The sequence below is a fragment of the Sciurus vulgaris genome, assembly GCF_902686455.1.
Source record: "Sciurus vulgaris genome assembly, chromosome: 10".
Classification (NCBI taxonomy): domain Eukaryota; kingdom Metazoa; phylum Chordata; class Mammalia; order Rodentia; family Sciuridae; genus Sciurus; species Sciurus vulgaris.
The window spans coordinates 64,459,659-64,474,411 of NC_136470.1; the positions used below are offsets into that span (position 1 = coordinate 64,459,659).

Genomic DNA, 14,753 nt, shown 5'->3' on the forward strand with positions numbered 1-14,753 from the left:
AATGAGTGCATCATCTAGTTTAAGAAACAGAGAGACAGAGGGATCAGCTTCCCATCAGCTATGACATATGTCCTGTTCTGATGATATTCAGTCCCTCAATATTGAGTGAAAGTCTGCCTAAAAAATTGGTATGGCACCTCCAGGGTACCTGAAAACTCATTAAGATTTATAGGGCTTTAATTATTTGTTGTTTTTTTTTTTTTTTTTTTTTTTTTTTTTAAAGGGAATGAATTAAGCAAAAACCCAGAACAATGGAACCCAAAGCACCAGGAGTCCTCAACCTCCTTCTGAAGGCAATCACTTCTGAGCTACCTATGTGTGCCAGGTACCGGTATTTCACATGTATCATCTCATTTTAATGTTTATTACAGCCCTAAAGGAGGGTATCAATATCCTTCTTTTGTGCTTTAGGAAACAGAGAGAGGTTCAGTAACTTTCTCAAGATGCAATAACATGTAAGGGGCTGATTTGAGCCAACCTTTGATCACAGGTTTCCCTGAATCCTAGCTCACATATTTAGAATGTCTGTGCTGGTGGAAGTTGATTTTGGGAGTCATTCCAAGGTTGAGATGGGATTTCCTCATCCGGAATAAAACCTTGGTAGCAGGTTCCATAACATGTCTCCTCTCACATCACCGGCCCCTGGCTGTTGCCATCTATTATCTTTTACTCAGTCACATCCAAAATACCAATCTCCATAGATTTTTGGTCTGGGCTTCAATTCAGACTTGCTAAATTTCTTGATAAAGTTAATAATTATAATAACTAACATTTATAAGCATTATTATCTTTGAATCTTACAAGAACCAGGTGAAGAAATAATCATTCCCACTTTTTGCAGATGAAGAAAGTGAGTCATGGACAGATGAGGTCATAAGCCAGTAAATGATGAAGTTGATTGAACTTAAAATCTGTCTGAATCCAGAGTTCATCTTCTTACTACTCCACTAGTGGGATGAGAAGGACAAATCTGAGACAGGGATTAATTTTAAGATCTTGTTTGTTCAGAGTACTTTATGCACCTCACCTCACCAACTTCGTTAAATGCAGGTGCATTCTGCTCATAGAGCCAGTGGGAGTTACATTGTCATTATTATTAGAGAGTTTTTAGCATTTCTATGGTACTTAATTCTTGCAAATTGCTATCTAGTTTATTTTCCTAATGAAGATTCACAAGTGCAATGAAATAAATAGCACATTTATATATTTGTGTGTATTTACATTGTTGGTAAGTATATAAAGAAAAACCATAACTGGTTACTGAGATCCAGTAACTAAGGTAATATAATATTTTTCCTCATTAAATCTGCCCCATAAAGTTAAGCACCCTTATTTTCCTTGACAATCTCTAAAGACTGAGCATTCTATCATTCTAGTCAGAGATAAAATGAGAGAAGTCATTAGCTTAAGCAATCAATAAGCAAATGGTGACAAACTCAATGCATTAGAAATGAAATTTAATATTGGGCATAACCTATTTGGTATTTGCTTTAATGCATATTTCATTATAAGTAGCCTTCTCTTTGGAGACCATCAGTACTTTCCTTGCTCAACATCCCTGATCACTACTGGCCATGAAGACCCTTGAAAATATTCAACTAATAAATAAATAAGTGCCTGAGTAAGAATTTTTCTCACACTGACTCTCCTATTTGGCTATAAGAGATTCCAGGGCCATGTCAAGCAGCTGTCCTGTACTCCTACCTAAGGACAGACATTTCACTGACCTGTAAAGTGCAAACAAGCATGCAAAATGAGTTTAGAATCCAAGTTACACTTTGATATTGCTGCATTCTTATTTCTGCATGCATATTTGATTAAACTAAGTGCCTTAAATGAAAAAAATTGCCTAATTGCAAAAACTTCTGTTGATTCAATAAACTACAATAAGTAATGAAAGTCCCACAATTAAACAAAAATACCCTCAAAACCATATACCCTCATTGAAGAAAATATACACAATCATCTCAAGTGTTACATATCTCTGTTGGGAGTAATTGGACTCTGACTTGGAAACAGCCTGACTTTAAATAGACCATTGAAAATATTGCCTCTCCAAACCCTCAGCACTGGAGTACCAGGGTACTGAACTGGGAGGTTTCAAATAACAGATCTTTACAATTAAATAAAATACTTAAGAGTAATACCATCAACTTCCATATAAATCCCAGGAATAATTATAGATTTCTATTTTCTATCTTTTATTTCTGTCTTGATACAGTTTCTAGACCCCATGAAGATAAAATTTTGAACAAAAAAGAAAATAAAAAGGAAAAGAACAGGTTTTTACTGTCCAACTACTTAAGAAAAATGAAAATAGTTTTTCAGTTTTTAAATCAGAGTGGCATGAAATTTTAATATGTATTATTAGCAAACCAAAGAACTCCAAGCTAATCAAATAATCTTCCAGTATAAGTATACAATAAATTAGAAACAAAAAGAAAAATTACTTACCCTGCAAATTTCTTCTGAATTCTGGAGATTGTGGAGTTTGGTACCTCAGCTGCTACAGCCATTTACTGACAGCAGATAAACCCAAGCAAAGCAAACTTTGCCTTTCCCTGGGCACAGAAACTAAGGAAATGAACAGAAAGAAAATCACCCATTTTTGCCTCTAAGGTGAAATTGTGTGCTTCTCTTTCAGCTTTCCTGTTAGAACTTACTGCATGTCTCATAGCTGCTTTCCAGTGCATCTACTTCCCCCAGAGAAACTGAGAGGGACCCCCAACTGCATGCTGTTTGGGTTAGCGGCTCAGAGCCTCTGTCCTTGGTGCTGAAAGAGAGATGGAGTAGGCATAAGCAGGATCCGTTTTCTACCTCGCGCTCCTCTTTCCCCTCTGTCTCTATCTGCTTCGGTACTGTGATTTTTAGTATATGGTATTTCCCCCTCAGTGCTCTTTTTAATCTCAGGGTTTTTTTTTTTTTTTTTTTTTTTTTACTTTATTTACCTTTATGCTTTAATTTTTCTTGAATAACTCTCAGCATCTTCTGTTTAATTGCCTTTCCAGCTTTCGGTGGATATAGATGATTGGTTCAGAAGAAGGGACAGATCAACAAATTGATACCATAAGTAGTTAATGGAAATGAGTACAATTTAAAACACAATTGACAGAATAATTGAACTTGGAGGTGTGTGCCTGTCTGGGAAAAGAAGGTTAAAGGAAATATGTTATAGTGGAAGCCAACCTGAGGCTTAGAGTATAATTAGTGATAAAGATGAAACAAGCCTATACTCTAAGACATATTAAATTTTTATTTAGCAACATTTTTTATTTTTGGAGAACTATACAAACATTTGCCAATGTTTTTTCTTACTTCTCCCATGTGATATGTGTGGGTTTTATTTGTTTTAGCCTAGCTTTAGAGCAGACTAAAATGAGATTCAACCAAGGGCAACGTCAGTGGAAGTCAATACTAAAACATAGACAATCTTAATCCATGCTCACCTGCTTATGTAACATTTTACCATGGAATCCTGGCAAAACTGCCATTCCCTGTTCTCTTGTTTTCAATTTCTTCTTCTACCTTCAGACAAGGCAGTGATTCTTTCACTATTTTCTCTGCCAACCGTGTATGAGCTTGGCAGCTGCAATGCCTACTGTCATGAGGAAGCTTGTCCTCATTTGGTTATGATGGGGACCTCTGCTGGCTGAGAAGAGGCAGCAACAGCACTAGAAGCAGGAAGGTATAAATACTACTACTAATAATAACCATCATTTATTGAGCATGTGCTATTAACCAGCCTTCCTAATGTATTGCCTCTTTTAATCCTTTCAACGATTCTATAATGTGGGTACTAATTTTACCTTCCTCAATTGATAAATAGGGAAATTGAGGCTCAGGGAAGCTAACATAATTTCTGGAGGTTACACAGCTAACAAATGGAACTGGGCTTTGAATCTAAACATCTTAATTCTCTTATACACTTCAGTATAATTCTTCCAAAGGTAGAACATTTAGATTTCTCAGGAGACTGACAATATTTCAGAAGGAATAATAATTAGAATGGCAATAATAATGTTATCAATAATAAAATATTTGGGTGGTGGCTTATTTAGAAAGTCTTTTATAAGTCATGTTCTTGTCTGCATCTTACATTAATCCTCATGATGTTTATTTTTATAAAGGCTGTTATGAACTGAATTGTGCCTCCAAATCCATATGTTGAAGCTTTAACCTTGTAGTAGGACTATTTGAAATTAAGACTGAGTTAAAATGAAGGCTTTAGGGCATGCCCTGTTCCAGTAGGACTGGTTCTCTTACAAGAAGAGGAAGAGATATCAGGAATGCACAGAGGAAAGGCCACATGATGGTGTCTCTCTGTGGTCCAAGGAAAGAAGACTCAGGAGGAATCAAACTTGTCAACCTATTGATCTTGGACTTCAAACATCCAGAACTGTGAGAAAATAAAATTCTCTTGCTTAACCCATCCAGCCTATGGTTGGCTTGACCAAATTTTTTTTTTTTTTTTTTTGTATTCAGTTGTGGCAACTCTAGCAAACTAATACAGAGGCTTAGAGAGTTAGGTGCCATATCCAAGGTTGCTCATGATTTATTGGGTATAAATGTAATAGTAATATGGCATAACTATACTGAGACAACAACTCCCCTGCTGAAGTATAAACCCCTAGGATCTTCTCCCCCTAATTAAAGGACCAAGAGAAAACACAAGGTTAAAACTTGTCTTGTCTGAAATAAACAAGTAGGGAGTAACTTTAGGGTAGTGTGCAAGCAGAGTGAAGCAGAGGCAGTCCCAAGTAGTTCAGGGCCTCATTACACTCAATGTTCAGCACCATGGTTCCAGTATATTCTGCTTATTTTCTTTAAAATCTGAATATTGTGCCTAATGATAATGCTTTCTTGATAATGCATTAATGTAGTAGGAAAGGCTGTTTCTAGACTTTCTGTATTGACAATGTACAATGTATCCTGACAGCAGGTATAAATGATGGCAGGATTTTCCCCAGTGTTTTTGTAGAGACTTTCTTTGCAAAGTTCAGAGGAAGATAAAGAGGGTGAAGACTCTTACTTGGGGCTGTGGCTGAGGTTCAGTGATAGAGTGCTTGCCTAGTAAGAGTGAGGCATTGAGTTTGATGCTCAGTACCATATAAAACTAAATAAACAAAACAAAGGTATTGTGTGCATCTACAACTAAAATTATTTTAAAAAGACTCTTATTCTATGTGGAAGCACCAGAGAGGGAAAATGACTAGTATACCCTAATTCATATATATCTAAGCAGACAAATCAGGTCCACTCAGCCATCTCTCCAGTAGACTCCTCGACTCCTTGGGAATGAGGAGAGATTAATAGGAAATAGAAGAGGAGAGGGTGAATGAGGTGGTCCTTCCTGTCAGCACCTCAGTGAAGGTGAGGATCAGCAATTTCTTCATTTAGCCTGTTAACTGTTCATTCATAGCACACTGAACAGGTTTCATTCTGTTAAGTAAATGGAACTCTTATTCATGATCGGTATTGAAGAGTTTGAGATCTGCCTTCTGGGAAGAACTCCAGAACCGCCTACAGAACAGACATGCCTGGACAGAAATCAAGAAAATACAGATCCTTTTTCCTCATCTTTCCTCCAGGAACCCAGTTCAATAGCATGATTGGAACGTTCTCATCTATCAGCCAATGGTTACTTTGTCCAGGAAGTCTTTAACTTTGGAACCTGAAGTGGGAGGTGAAAGCAAGAGTGCAAAACGGATGGGATTCTGATACATAGGCATGCTTAGTGATTTCATTTTGAAAGGAAATTGGTGTAAAATTTATGGTGGAAATAGTCTCTTCTGGTCTTTGAAGTGCTGCTTCAGAGTAACAGCTCAGTAAACCTTGTTTGAGTACCAACCATTGAGTACCACAGGAACGTTTTGTTTCCATGTCTCATTGTAACTAGTATTTCTCACTGAACTGGAAGATAATCATGGTGATGGTAAATTTCAGGGAAACTGATTTAGTCTGAAGAACATCCTCTCAATGTGTTTTTTCTCTGAAGCCATCTCAAGTTTTAAGAAAGCAAATATAAGTTGGCAAAGTTACAGTTAGTGAATGAGTCAGTATGGTTACTTTTTCCCAACTCTAGCTCCTGTCCCTTCCAAATGAGGTCTCGTGATAGATGCGAGCTGCCTAGGAAAACCCTATGTTTTATATTCAAATTCATTCTTCTGCTGTAATTCAGTTTTTGAAAGAAAAATAGCTTAACTCATTTATTATTGTCCAGTACCTACCAGGCGCCCACCCCGCCTCCTTTCTACCAGAGAATGGCAGCAAGTAACAAAAGAGGTTTCTCAATCAATCGGATTTGTACTCACCTACTCTACTCTTTCCCAGGCAGCAGAGTAATAGTAGGGAAGAAAATGAGCAAATGCTATCTGTCTTCCTATTTACACCTACTTTTTGTGTGTGCTTATATTTTACCTCCTTTTTCTACTTTCACCATCACTTTCCAAACTATTTTGCTCCTGTTTTTTTCTACCCTTCATCAGATAATCTTCTTCTTCTGACTTTTCTTCAATTTCTTCTAATCTGTTTTATGTTTCTTTTCCTTTCCCCCAAATAAACACAAATGTGAAGGAGGATGGGCTACAATTAAGAATTTATTTTTCTTAACTGACTTATCATTTGTTCCAAAAGGATTTGAGGTTAATAGGTATAGAAGATTGTACTTTTCTTTTCTTTCCTTTTTTGTGGTACTGGGGATGGAGCACAGGGTTGCTCTACCAGAGCTACTGAGGTATATACCCAGTCATTTATACTTTTTATTTTGAAACAGAGTCTTAGTAAATTGCTGAGGCTGACCTTAAACTTGCAATCTTCTACCTCAACCTCCCAAGTCCCCTGGGATTACAGAGTGGCATTTTTTTATTTAACTTATAATTTTTTACAGACTGAATATTGATTCATTGTACACAAATGGGGTACATCATTTCATTTCTATGGTTGTACACAATGAGGACTCATACCATTCATTTAATCATACATTTACATAGGGTAATGATCTCTGTGTCCTTCCATCATTTTTCATACCCCCCTCATTTCCTTCTACATATTCTAAAGTTCCCCCATTATTCTCTCATTCCCCATCCCCCCACCCCCATTATATATTATTCTCCACTTATCAGGGAAAACATTCAGCCTTGTTTTTTTGAGCTTGGCTTATTTCACTTAGCATGATATTCTCCAATTCCATCCATTTATTTGCAAATGCCATAATATTATTATTCTTTATGGCTGAATAGTATTCCATTGGTGTATATATACCACAGTTTCTTTGGATAAAGATGCCCTGTTGAAGGGCATCTAGGTTGGTTCCACAATCTAGCTATGTGAACTGAGCTGCTATAAACATTGATGTGTCTGTGTTACTGTAGTTTGCTGATTTTAAGTCCTTTGGGTATAAACCGAGGAGTGGGATAACTGGGTCAAAATGTGGGGTCCATTCCAAGTTTCCTGAGGATTCTCAGTACTGCTTTCCAGAGTGGCTGCACCAATTTGCAACTCCACCAGCAATGTAAAAGTGTGTCTTTTTCCCCCACATCCACACCAACATCTATTATTGTTTGTGTTCTTGATAATAGCCATTCTAATTGGAGTAAGATGAAATCTTAGATTTGTTTTAATTTGCATTTCTCTAATTACTAGAGATGCTGAACACTTTTCATATATTTATTAATTGCCTGTGTGTCTTCTTCTGTAAAGTGTCTGTCCAGTTCCTTAGCCCATTTATTGATTGGGTTCTTTGTATTTTTGGTGTAAACTTTTGTAAGTTCTTTATAAATTTTGGAGATAAGTGCTCTATCTGAGGTGCATGTGGAAAGATTTTCTCCCATTCTGTAGGCTCTCTCTTCACATTCTTGATTGTATCCTTTGCTGAGAGAAAGCTTTTTAGTTTGAGTCCAATCCCATTTATTGATTCTTGCTTTGATTTCTTGTGCTTTGGGAGTCTTGTTGAGGAAGTCTGATTCCTAGGCCAACATGATGAAGATTTGGCCTTCTTTGTCTCTATTAGCTGCAGAGTCTCTGGTCTAATTCCTATGTCTTTGATCCATTTTTGAGTTGGTTTTTGTGTAAGGTGAGATATAGAGGTTTAATTTCATTTTACTGCATATGGATATCCAGTTTTGCCAACACCATTTGTTGTATTATTTAGTTCTATAGTTTCTTTGTTCAGTTTTTGCTGGAGGATCTATCCAGTGGTGAGAGTGGTGGTGTTAAAGTCCGCAATATTAATGTGTTTTGTTCTATTTGATTCTTAAAAATTGGGAAGGGTTTGTTTGATATACATAGATGCTCCATTGTTTGGGGCATAAATATTTAAAATTGTTATATCTTGCTGTTTTGTTTCCCTTAAGCAGATGAAATGTCCTTCTTTATCCCTTCTGACTAACTTAGGTTTGAAGTCCACTTTATCTGATATGAGGATGGAGACCTCTGCTTTTTTACTGGGTCCATGTGCATGGCATGTTTTCCCCATCCTTTCACCTTTAGTCTGTGGATGTCTTTTTCTATGAGATGTGTCTCTTGAAGGCAGCATATTGTTGTGTCTTTCTTTTTAATCCAATCTGCTAGTCTATGTCTTTTGATTATTGAATTTAGGCCATTGGCATTCAAGGTTATTGAGATATGATTTGTATTCCTGGGTCATTTTGGCTTATATTTGGATTTTTACTTGTCCTTTGATTGGCTTTTCCTTTAGGTTAGTTCCTCCTTTGCTGACTTGTATTGTTATTTTTCACTTCCTCCTCATGAAATATTTTGCTGAGAATGTTCTGTAGGGTAGGCTTTCTATTTGTAAATTGTTTGTTTGTCATGGAAAGATTTTATTTCATTGTCAATCTGAAAGTTAGTTTTGCTGGGTATAGCATTCTTGGTTGGCATCCGTGTTCTTTCAGAGCTTGAAAGATATTATTCCAGGGCCTTCTTGCTTTTAGAGTCTGGGCTGAGAAATCTGTTGATATCCATATTGGTTTCCCCTTATATGTAATCTGATGCTTTTCTCTCACAGGCTTTAAAATCCTATCTTTATTTTGTATGTGAGGTATTTTCATTATAATGTGTCTTGGTATGGATCTGTTGTAGTTTTGTGCACCTGGTGTTCTGTAAGCCTCTTCTATTTGATTTTCCATTTCATTTTTCAGGTTTGGGAAATTTTTTGATATTATTTTGTTGAACAGGTTGTTTGTGCCTTTGGTTTGTATCTTTGTGCCTTCCTCAATCCCAATAATTCTTAAATTTGGTCTTTTCATGGTATCTCATAGTTCTTGGAGGTTCTGTTCATGACTTCTTAACATCTTCTCAGTTTGCTTAACTTTATTTTCAATATTAAATATTTTGTCTTCATTGTCTGAGATTCTGTCTTCTATGAGGTCTATTTTGTTGGTGATGCTTTCTATTAAGTTTTTAATTTGGTTTAACATTTCTTTCATTTCAAGTATTTCTGTCTGTTTTTTCTTCAGAATCTCTATCTCTTTATTGAAGTGTTCTTTTGCTTCTTGCATTTGCTCTTTTAACTGTCTACTGGAATGGTCATGCATTGCCTGCATTTGCTCTCTTATCTTGTCGTTTGCTTCACGGATCATTTTAACCATGCAGATTCTAAACTCTTTTTCTGTCATTTCTACTGTCATGCTGTCATTGGAGTCTATCACAATAGCATCTTGGTTTGTTAGGAACACCTTCTTCCCCTGTTTTTCCAGATCGTCTCTATATATGCCCTTCTAGCAGTGAAGATCAGAGATACTGCAGTTCCCCCCCTGCAGGCTTATTATGACCCTGCAGTCTTCCACCATCTCTCCTTTGAAGGGGAGATCAATACAAATAGCACCCAATACAAATAAAATATGCCCTGAACCAGATAAAGACTTCAACATTCTTAAAATAAACAGATTCAGTTCTATTACCATTTACAATATCTCCAGCTGTGAACAAGAGGATGGGGAAAGGGTGTAGGATGTAAGTGTGCAAATACAGGTACCTGTCAAAGGGCCTCCAGTTTCCTGTAGGTGTCTCAGGAAGGGAGCCACCCCTCAAATGATGATGGCCATGTCCTCAAGAACAATCCAAAATGCCTGCACCAGCCTCCAAAGAAGCCGTGGAGCCCCAGCGAGGGCCCACCGAGTCAGCATGAAGGCAAGTACAGTGTCCCTCAGCAGTAGGGGGGAGGCAGGCAGGCTCAGCACCAACCAATTTCAGTATGTGTGTGTGTGTGGAGGGACAGGCTCAGCGATGGCAACCGACTTCAGTGGGGGGGGGGGCAGGACAGAGTGTATTTTTAAAAGATGACTTCAGTTAAATATCTCATCTTCCATGCTCTTCTAGAATTTTAACACTCTACCATCAAAAAGTAGAGTCAGGCCTTTGTTCTTGAATCTAGTTGACCTTTATAATCATATTAACTAATAGATACAATAGAAGTGATGCTATATAATTTTCAAGACCAGGTCATAAAAATGTCCTGTTTCTACTTTGTTCTCTTGAGACACTTGCTCTTAGAACTCAGTCACTGTACTATGAGAAAGCTTAAGTAGCTCATGGAGGGGTGATATGTAGAGGTACTGAGAATGTTGTTTCCCCAGCCTTGGCTGAGCTCACAGCTAAAAGCCAGTGATTTGCCAGTCACAAGAATGAGGCATTTTGAAAGTGGCTCCTCCAGTCCTCAGTTGAGCTGTCTCAGTTGATACCATGTGGAACAGAGACAAGCTATCTCTGCAAAGCTTTGCCCAAATTTCAGATTCATGAGCAAAATAAATATTTGATGTTGTTTTAAGCCAATAATTTTGCTATGTAGCAATAGATAATAGATAACCTGAGACTCAATCTTTATAGAACTTGTCATATTTAGTGTTCAGAAAAGAGCACATCTCAAATTCTATTGCATCCCATCTCATTCTGAGGCAACTGTCATTTAATTATTTAATGTGTTTGGTTTAAATATCAGATGCTGTCTATCTTACCTTTACAAATTTTATAAACCTTGTTACTCAAAATATGGGTCATGGATCAGGATCAACAGCTTCAGCTTCACTTTAGAGGTTGTTAGAAATGCAGACATTTGGGCCCCACTCAAGGCTTACTGAACTTGCCTCTTAGCAAGATGCCCCATTATTTATTAAAGTTGGAGAAGTAAAAGCCTATCAAGCTCATGCAACTATAGATACTGGACAAATAATTATTTTCTAATTTCTTTATTGCACTAAAATACACAACATAAATTTACCATTATAAACATTTTAAGTGCACTATTTATTGGTATTAAACACATTTATAATGCCATTCGTTCATCACTACTACTCATCTCTATAGCTCTTTTCATCCTGTAAAATGGAGACTTTATATTCATTAAACAATAATTCCCATTTCCTGGGGAGTGGATCTTTCCAATAAAGATAGTAGATTTTCTCAACTGTCTTTATTCTCTGTTTTGTTTATCTCTGTTTTAATCTTTATTATTTCCTTTATACTGCCAGTTTTGAGTTTAGTTTATTCCTTTTATAGTTCCTTTAATTGAAAAGGCAGGTTGGTGATTTGTGATCCTTCTTGTTTTTTAATGTAAGCATTTATAGCTGTAAATTCCTCCCATACCATTTCTCTCACTGTTTCCTGTAAGTTTTGGTGTGTTGTGTTTTAATTTTCATCTAAGTATTTTCTAATTTCCCTTGTGATTTCTTCTTTGATCATTTGGTTGTTTAAGAGTGTGTTGTTTAATTTCTATGAATTTGTAAAATTTCCAGTTTTACTCTGCTAGTGATTTCTAATTTTATCTTATTGTGGTAAGAGAAAGCACTGTATTTGTCTGTTAGTTCTATTTGGTTTTTCTTGTGTTAATCCCTCAGTTTCTTTATTTATCTTCTATCAGGTTGTTCTATGCATTATTAAGGGTGGGATGTTGAAGTCTCCAACTTTGATATAGAGCTGTATCTCTCTTCAATTCTTTCTGTTTTTGCTTCATATATTTTGATGGTCTGTTATTGGGTGTGTAAATATTTATAATTATTATACTTTCTTAATGTATTGCAACTTCTACTAACATATAATGTTCTCCTTTGTCTCTTATAAACACTGTTGATTTAAAGTTCATTTGTTTGGTGTTAGTATAGCCACCTGGTTCTTGTTTGGTTACCATTCATGTGAAATATCTTCCTTCTTTTTATTTTTCAACCCATTTGTGTTTTTGGGGCCTTGCTAAGTTGCCAAGGCTGGCCTCAAACTTGCCATCCTCCTATCTCGACCTACTGAATACCTGGAATTACGGGCATGCACCACCATGCCTGGACAAAAACCAAAATTTAAAAACCAATCACTTTTTACTTTTCTTAAACTTTGTGAGGGAAATCTATAGATCATAGTCATGTTTTCTAAAATTCCTTTTCTATGTCCACCTCTCTCTCCCTCCTGAAAATATACCCTGCCTGCCTGCCTCCTTTTCCTCCCATCCTCCTTTCCTCTCTTTACCAAAAACAAACAACAAACAAAGGAACAAGTCAACTACAGAATTTCCTACCAACCCAGTCTGTTCACCTTTGTCCTTTTCCTCCCTCCTCCCTTTCCTTCCAATTATGAATCACAAAAGCCCCCAAAGATGGTGAAAAAGCAAACCCAGACTCCTCTTTATGGGTCTGTTGGAGAGAAAAAGCTAGGAAAACTTTGAGAGTAACAATTTCTCTCCTGTCACAGGTGTTTCTTCTCACCTGCAAACCATAATTAAAAAAAAAAAAAAAAAATGAGTGGGCCCAGTGGTTCATTCCTGTAATCCCAGAGACTCAGGTGGCTGTAGACAGAGGTTTGCAAGTTCAAAAACCAGCCTGGGCAACATAGGCCCTAAGCATCTTATCAAAACCCTGTCTCAAAAGAAAGAATAAATGAACTGGGGATGTAACTTAGTGATGAAGCACTCGGGGGTTCAATACTAGTAACTAGTAAAAGCCTACAAAATAAGAAAATAAAAAAGAGATGAGAAAGAAAAAATGTCCCAGTGGCACATACTATTTGGAGGTAACCCCAGGACCTTGAATGCAGAGCCTGTGCCTCCTCCCCCCAAATATGGACCCCTCTTTCTGATGCATGGAAGGGGAGTTCCAGCCCTACCTGTCTATGCTGATGGCACAGAGGTTCAGGATGCTGGCTGTACACATCATGACATCCAGGGTAACAAAAACGTCACAGCAAATGCGGCTGAAATGCCAAACTCCACCTGTTACCTGGGTGTCATAAACAAAAAGGATGTTAGTATTTCCCAGTTTAAGGAACAACCACCCAACCAATTTTCCTGCTCCCTTGTGCTGTTCAGCACAGATACCCACATGCCCTCCCTGTTCCCTGTGGTTGGTACCATTGTTACCATAGGGCAGACGGGTGCCAAGGGAGTGCCAGGTTGTCCAAGACTAGTTGCTAAAGAAGGGACAAATTCACAGAACGTTAGGATATAATTCTGAAAGTGATCTTCGAAATAAATTAGTGCAGTGTTCCTCAGGGTGGTTCACAGTGAGTTACTCATTAAAGATGTGGATTTCTGAATTCTCCATAGATCTAGTGAGTCAACATCTATGGTTCTGGGGCCTGTGAATCTTCATTGTTAAATAAACACTCTTAGACAAACCAAGGTTTGAGAATCACTGATCTAGCTCAAAAACAGGAACACTCCTGGTGGTTAAACAATATGCCCAGAGATGCTCATCAGCCCAGAGAAGCATAGATGGTAGCCAAAGAGGTTGGGTGACTGCCCAATGTGTGTATTAAGCCAATACTGCCCCCTCTGAGCTTTCCACCCGGTAGAGAGCTCACCATGACCCCAGGAAAAGAGCTAAGAACACAGTTTTCATAAAACCTAACTCCAAAGCAAAATCTTTGTGGCTTCGGGTTTTAAATTTTGGAAGCACCCTAAAACAACATCCATGAGAACCTATGTAAAATAAGTCTATACTGCTATTGACCCTACTGCCACATCCCAGTCACCAAGACGTGGGGGAAAAAGTTGGTCCAGGGAATTGGAAGGGAGCATGGAATCTCTCTATGCCTCTTGGAATAAGCAAGGATGGCTCTGACCTTATGCCTTTACATGTGTCCCAAACTCCATAACCTTGTCTTCATACTTAGAAAAAGTCAGGAATTTAGTAATATAATTTACATTCTAAAACATTTCTATCTTAATGTTTAGACTTTTACATAACCTCATTGAACCAGGAAAATGTGCCAGGAAGATTGTCACTTTCTAAATGTCCATCCACTGCCATTCATGGACCTTGAGGCTTTGGGCATTTGCCATCTTCCTGCCTCTGGGCTGCCACTTGGGGACCGTGGTTCTCAAGGAGAGGCCTGCGAGGCACGGTGCCTCTGGCTGGCTGTGTGTTCATGATGCCCTTCCTAAGCATATCACATGGCTTTTTAAAAGGAAGGATGAGGATGAGTGAAAAATAGGCACGGTGGCCTCTGAGGTGGCTTCTCAAGAAAAAGATAGTGACTAAATGTGCCCAATGATGGTGCTGTTCTGCTCAGTGTTTCTCTTTAAGACTCTTCAGATATGACCAGTTCTCTTTACTGTTCCTTTCTCTTTTATCCCACTAAAGCAAGAACCTGAAAGACTGTCTATCCTTCTCCTTTCTAACAACCTCTTCCTCTTGGATTCCTTTCCTTTTAGGCCTCCCATTTTCTCTATATTTGGTCATCTCCAGACTATTTTGAGAAACGCTGACCAAAGGGTTTTAGTTTAAAAGCAACAATGGAAAGTTAAACGCATGGTGAAGTCATCATTTTTGTTC

At 37.7% G+C, this 14,753-nt stretch overlaps 1 protein-coding gene across 1 annotated transcript in view; it reads right to left on the reverse strand.

The window, feature by feature from the left end:
* DRD3 (dopamine receptor D3) overlaps positions 1-14,753 on the reverse strand; it is a gene marked incomplete at both ends in the record, with an annotated part of 63,920 nt that overhangs the window by 39,147 nt on the left and 10,020 nt on the right. Inside the window, one exon of the mRNA XM_079154925.1 lies at positions 13,084-13,196. Within this exon, the coding sequence (XP_079011051.1) occupies positions 13,084-13,196 (113 nt within the window). The remainder of the gene's footprint in view (positions 1-13,083; positions 13,197-14,753) is intronic.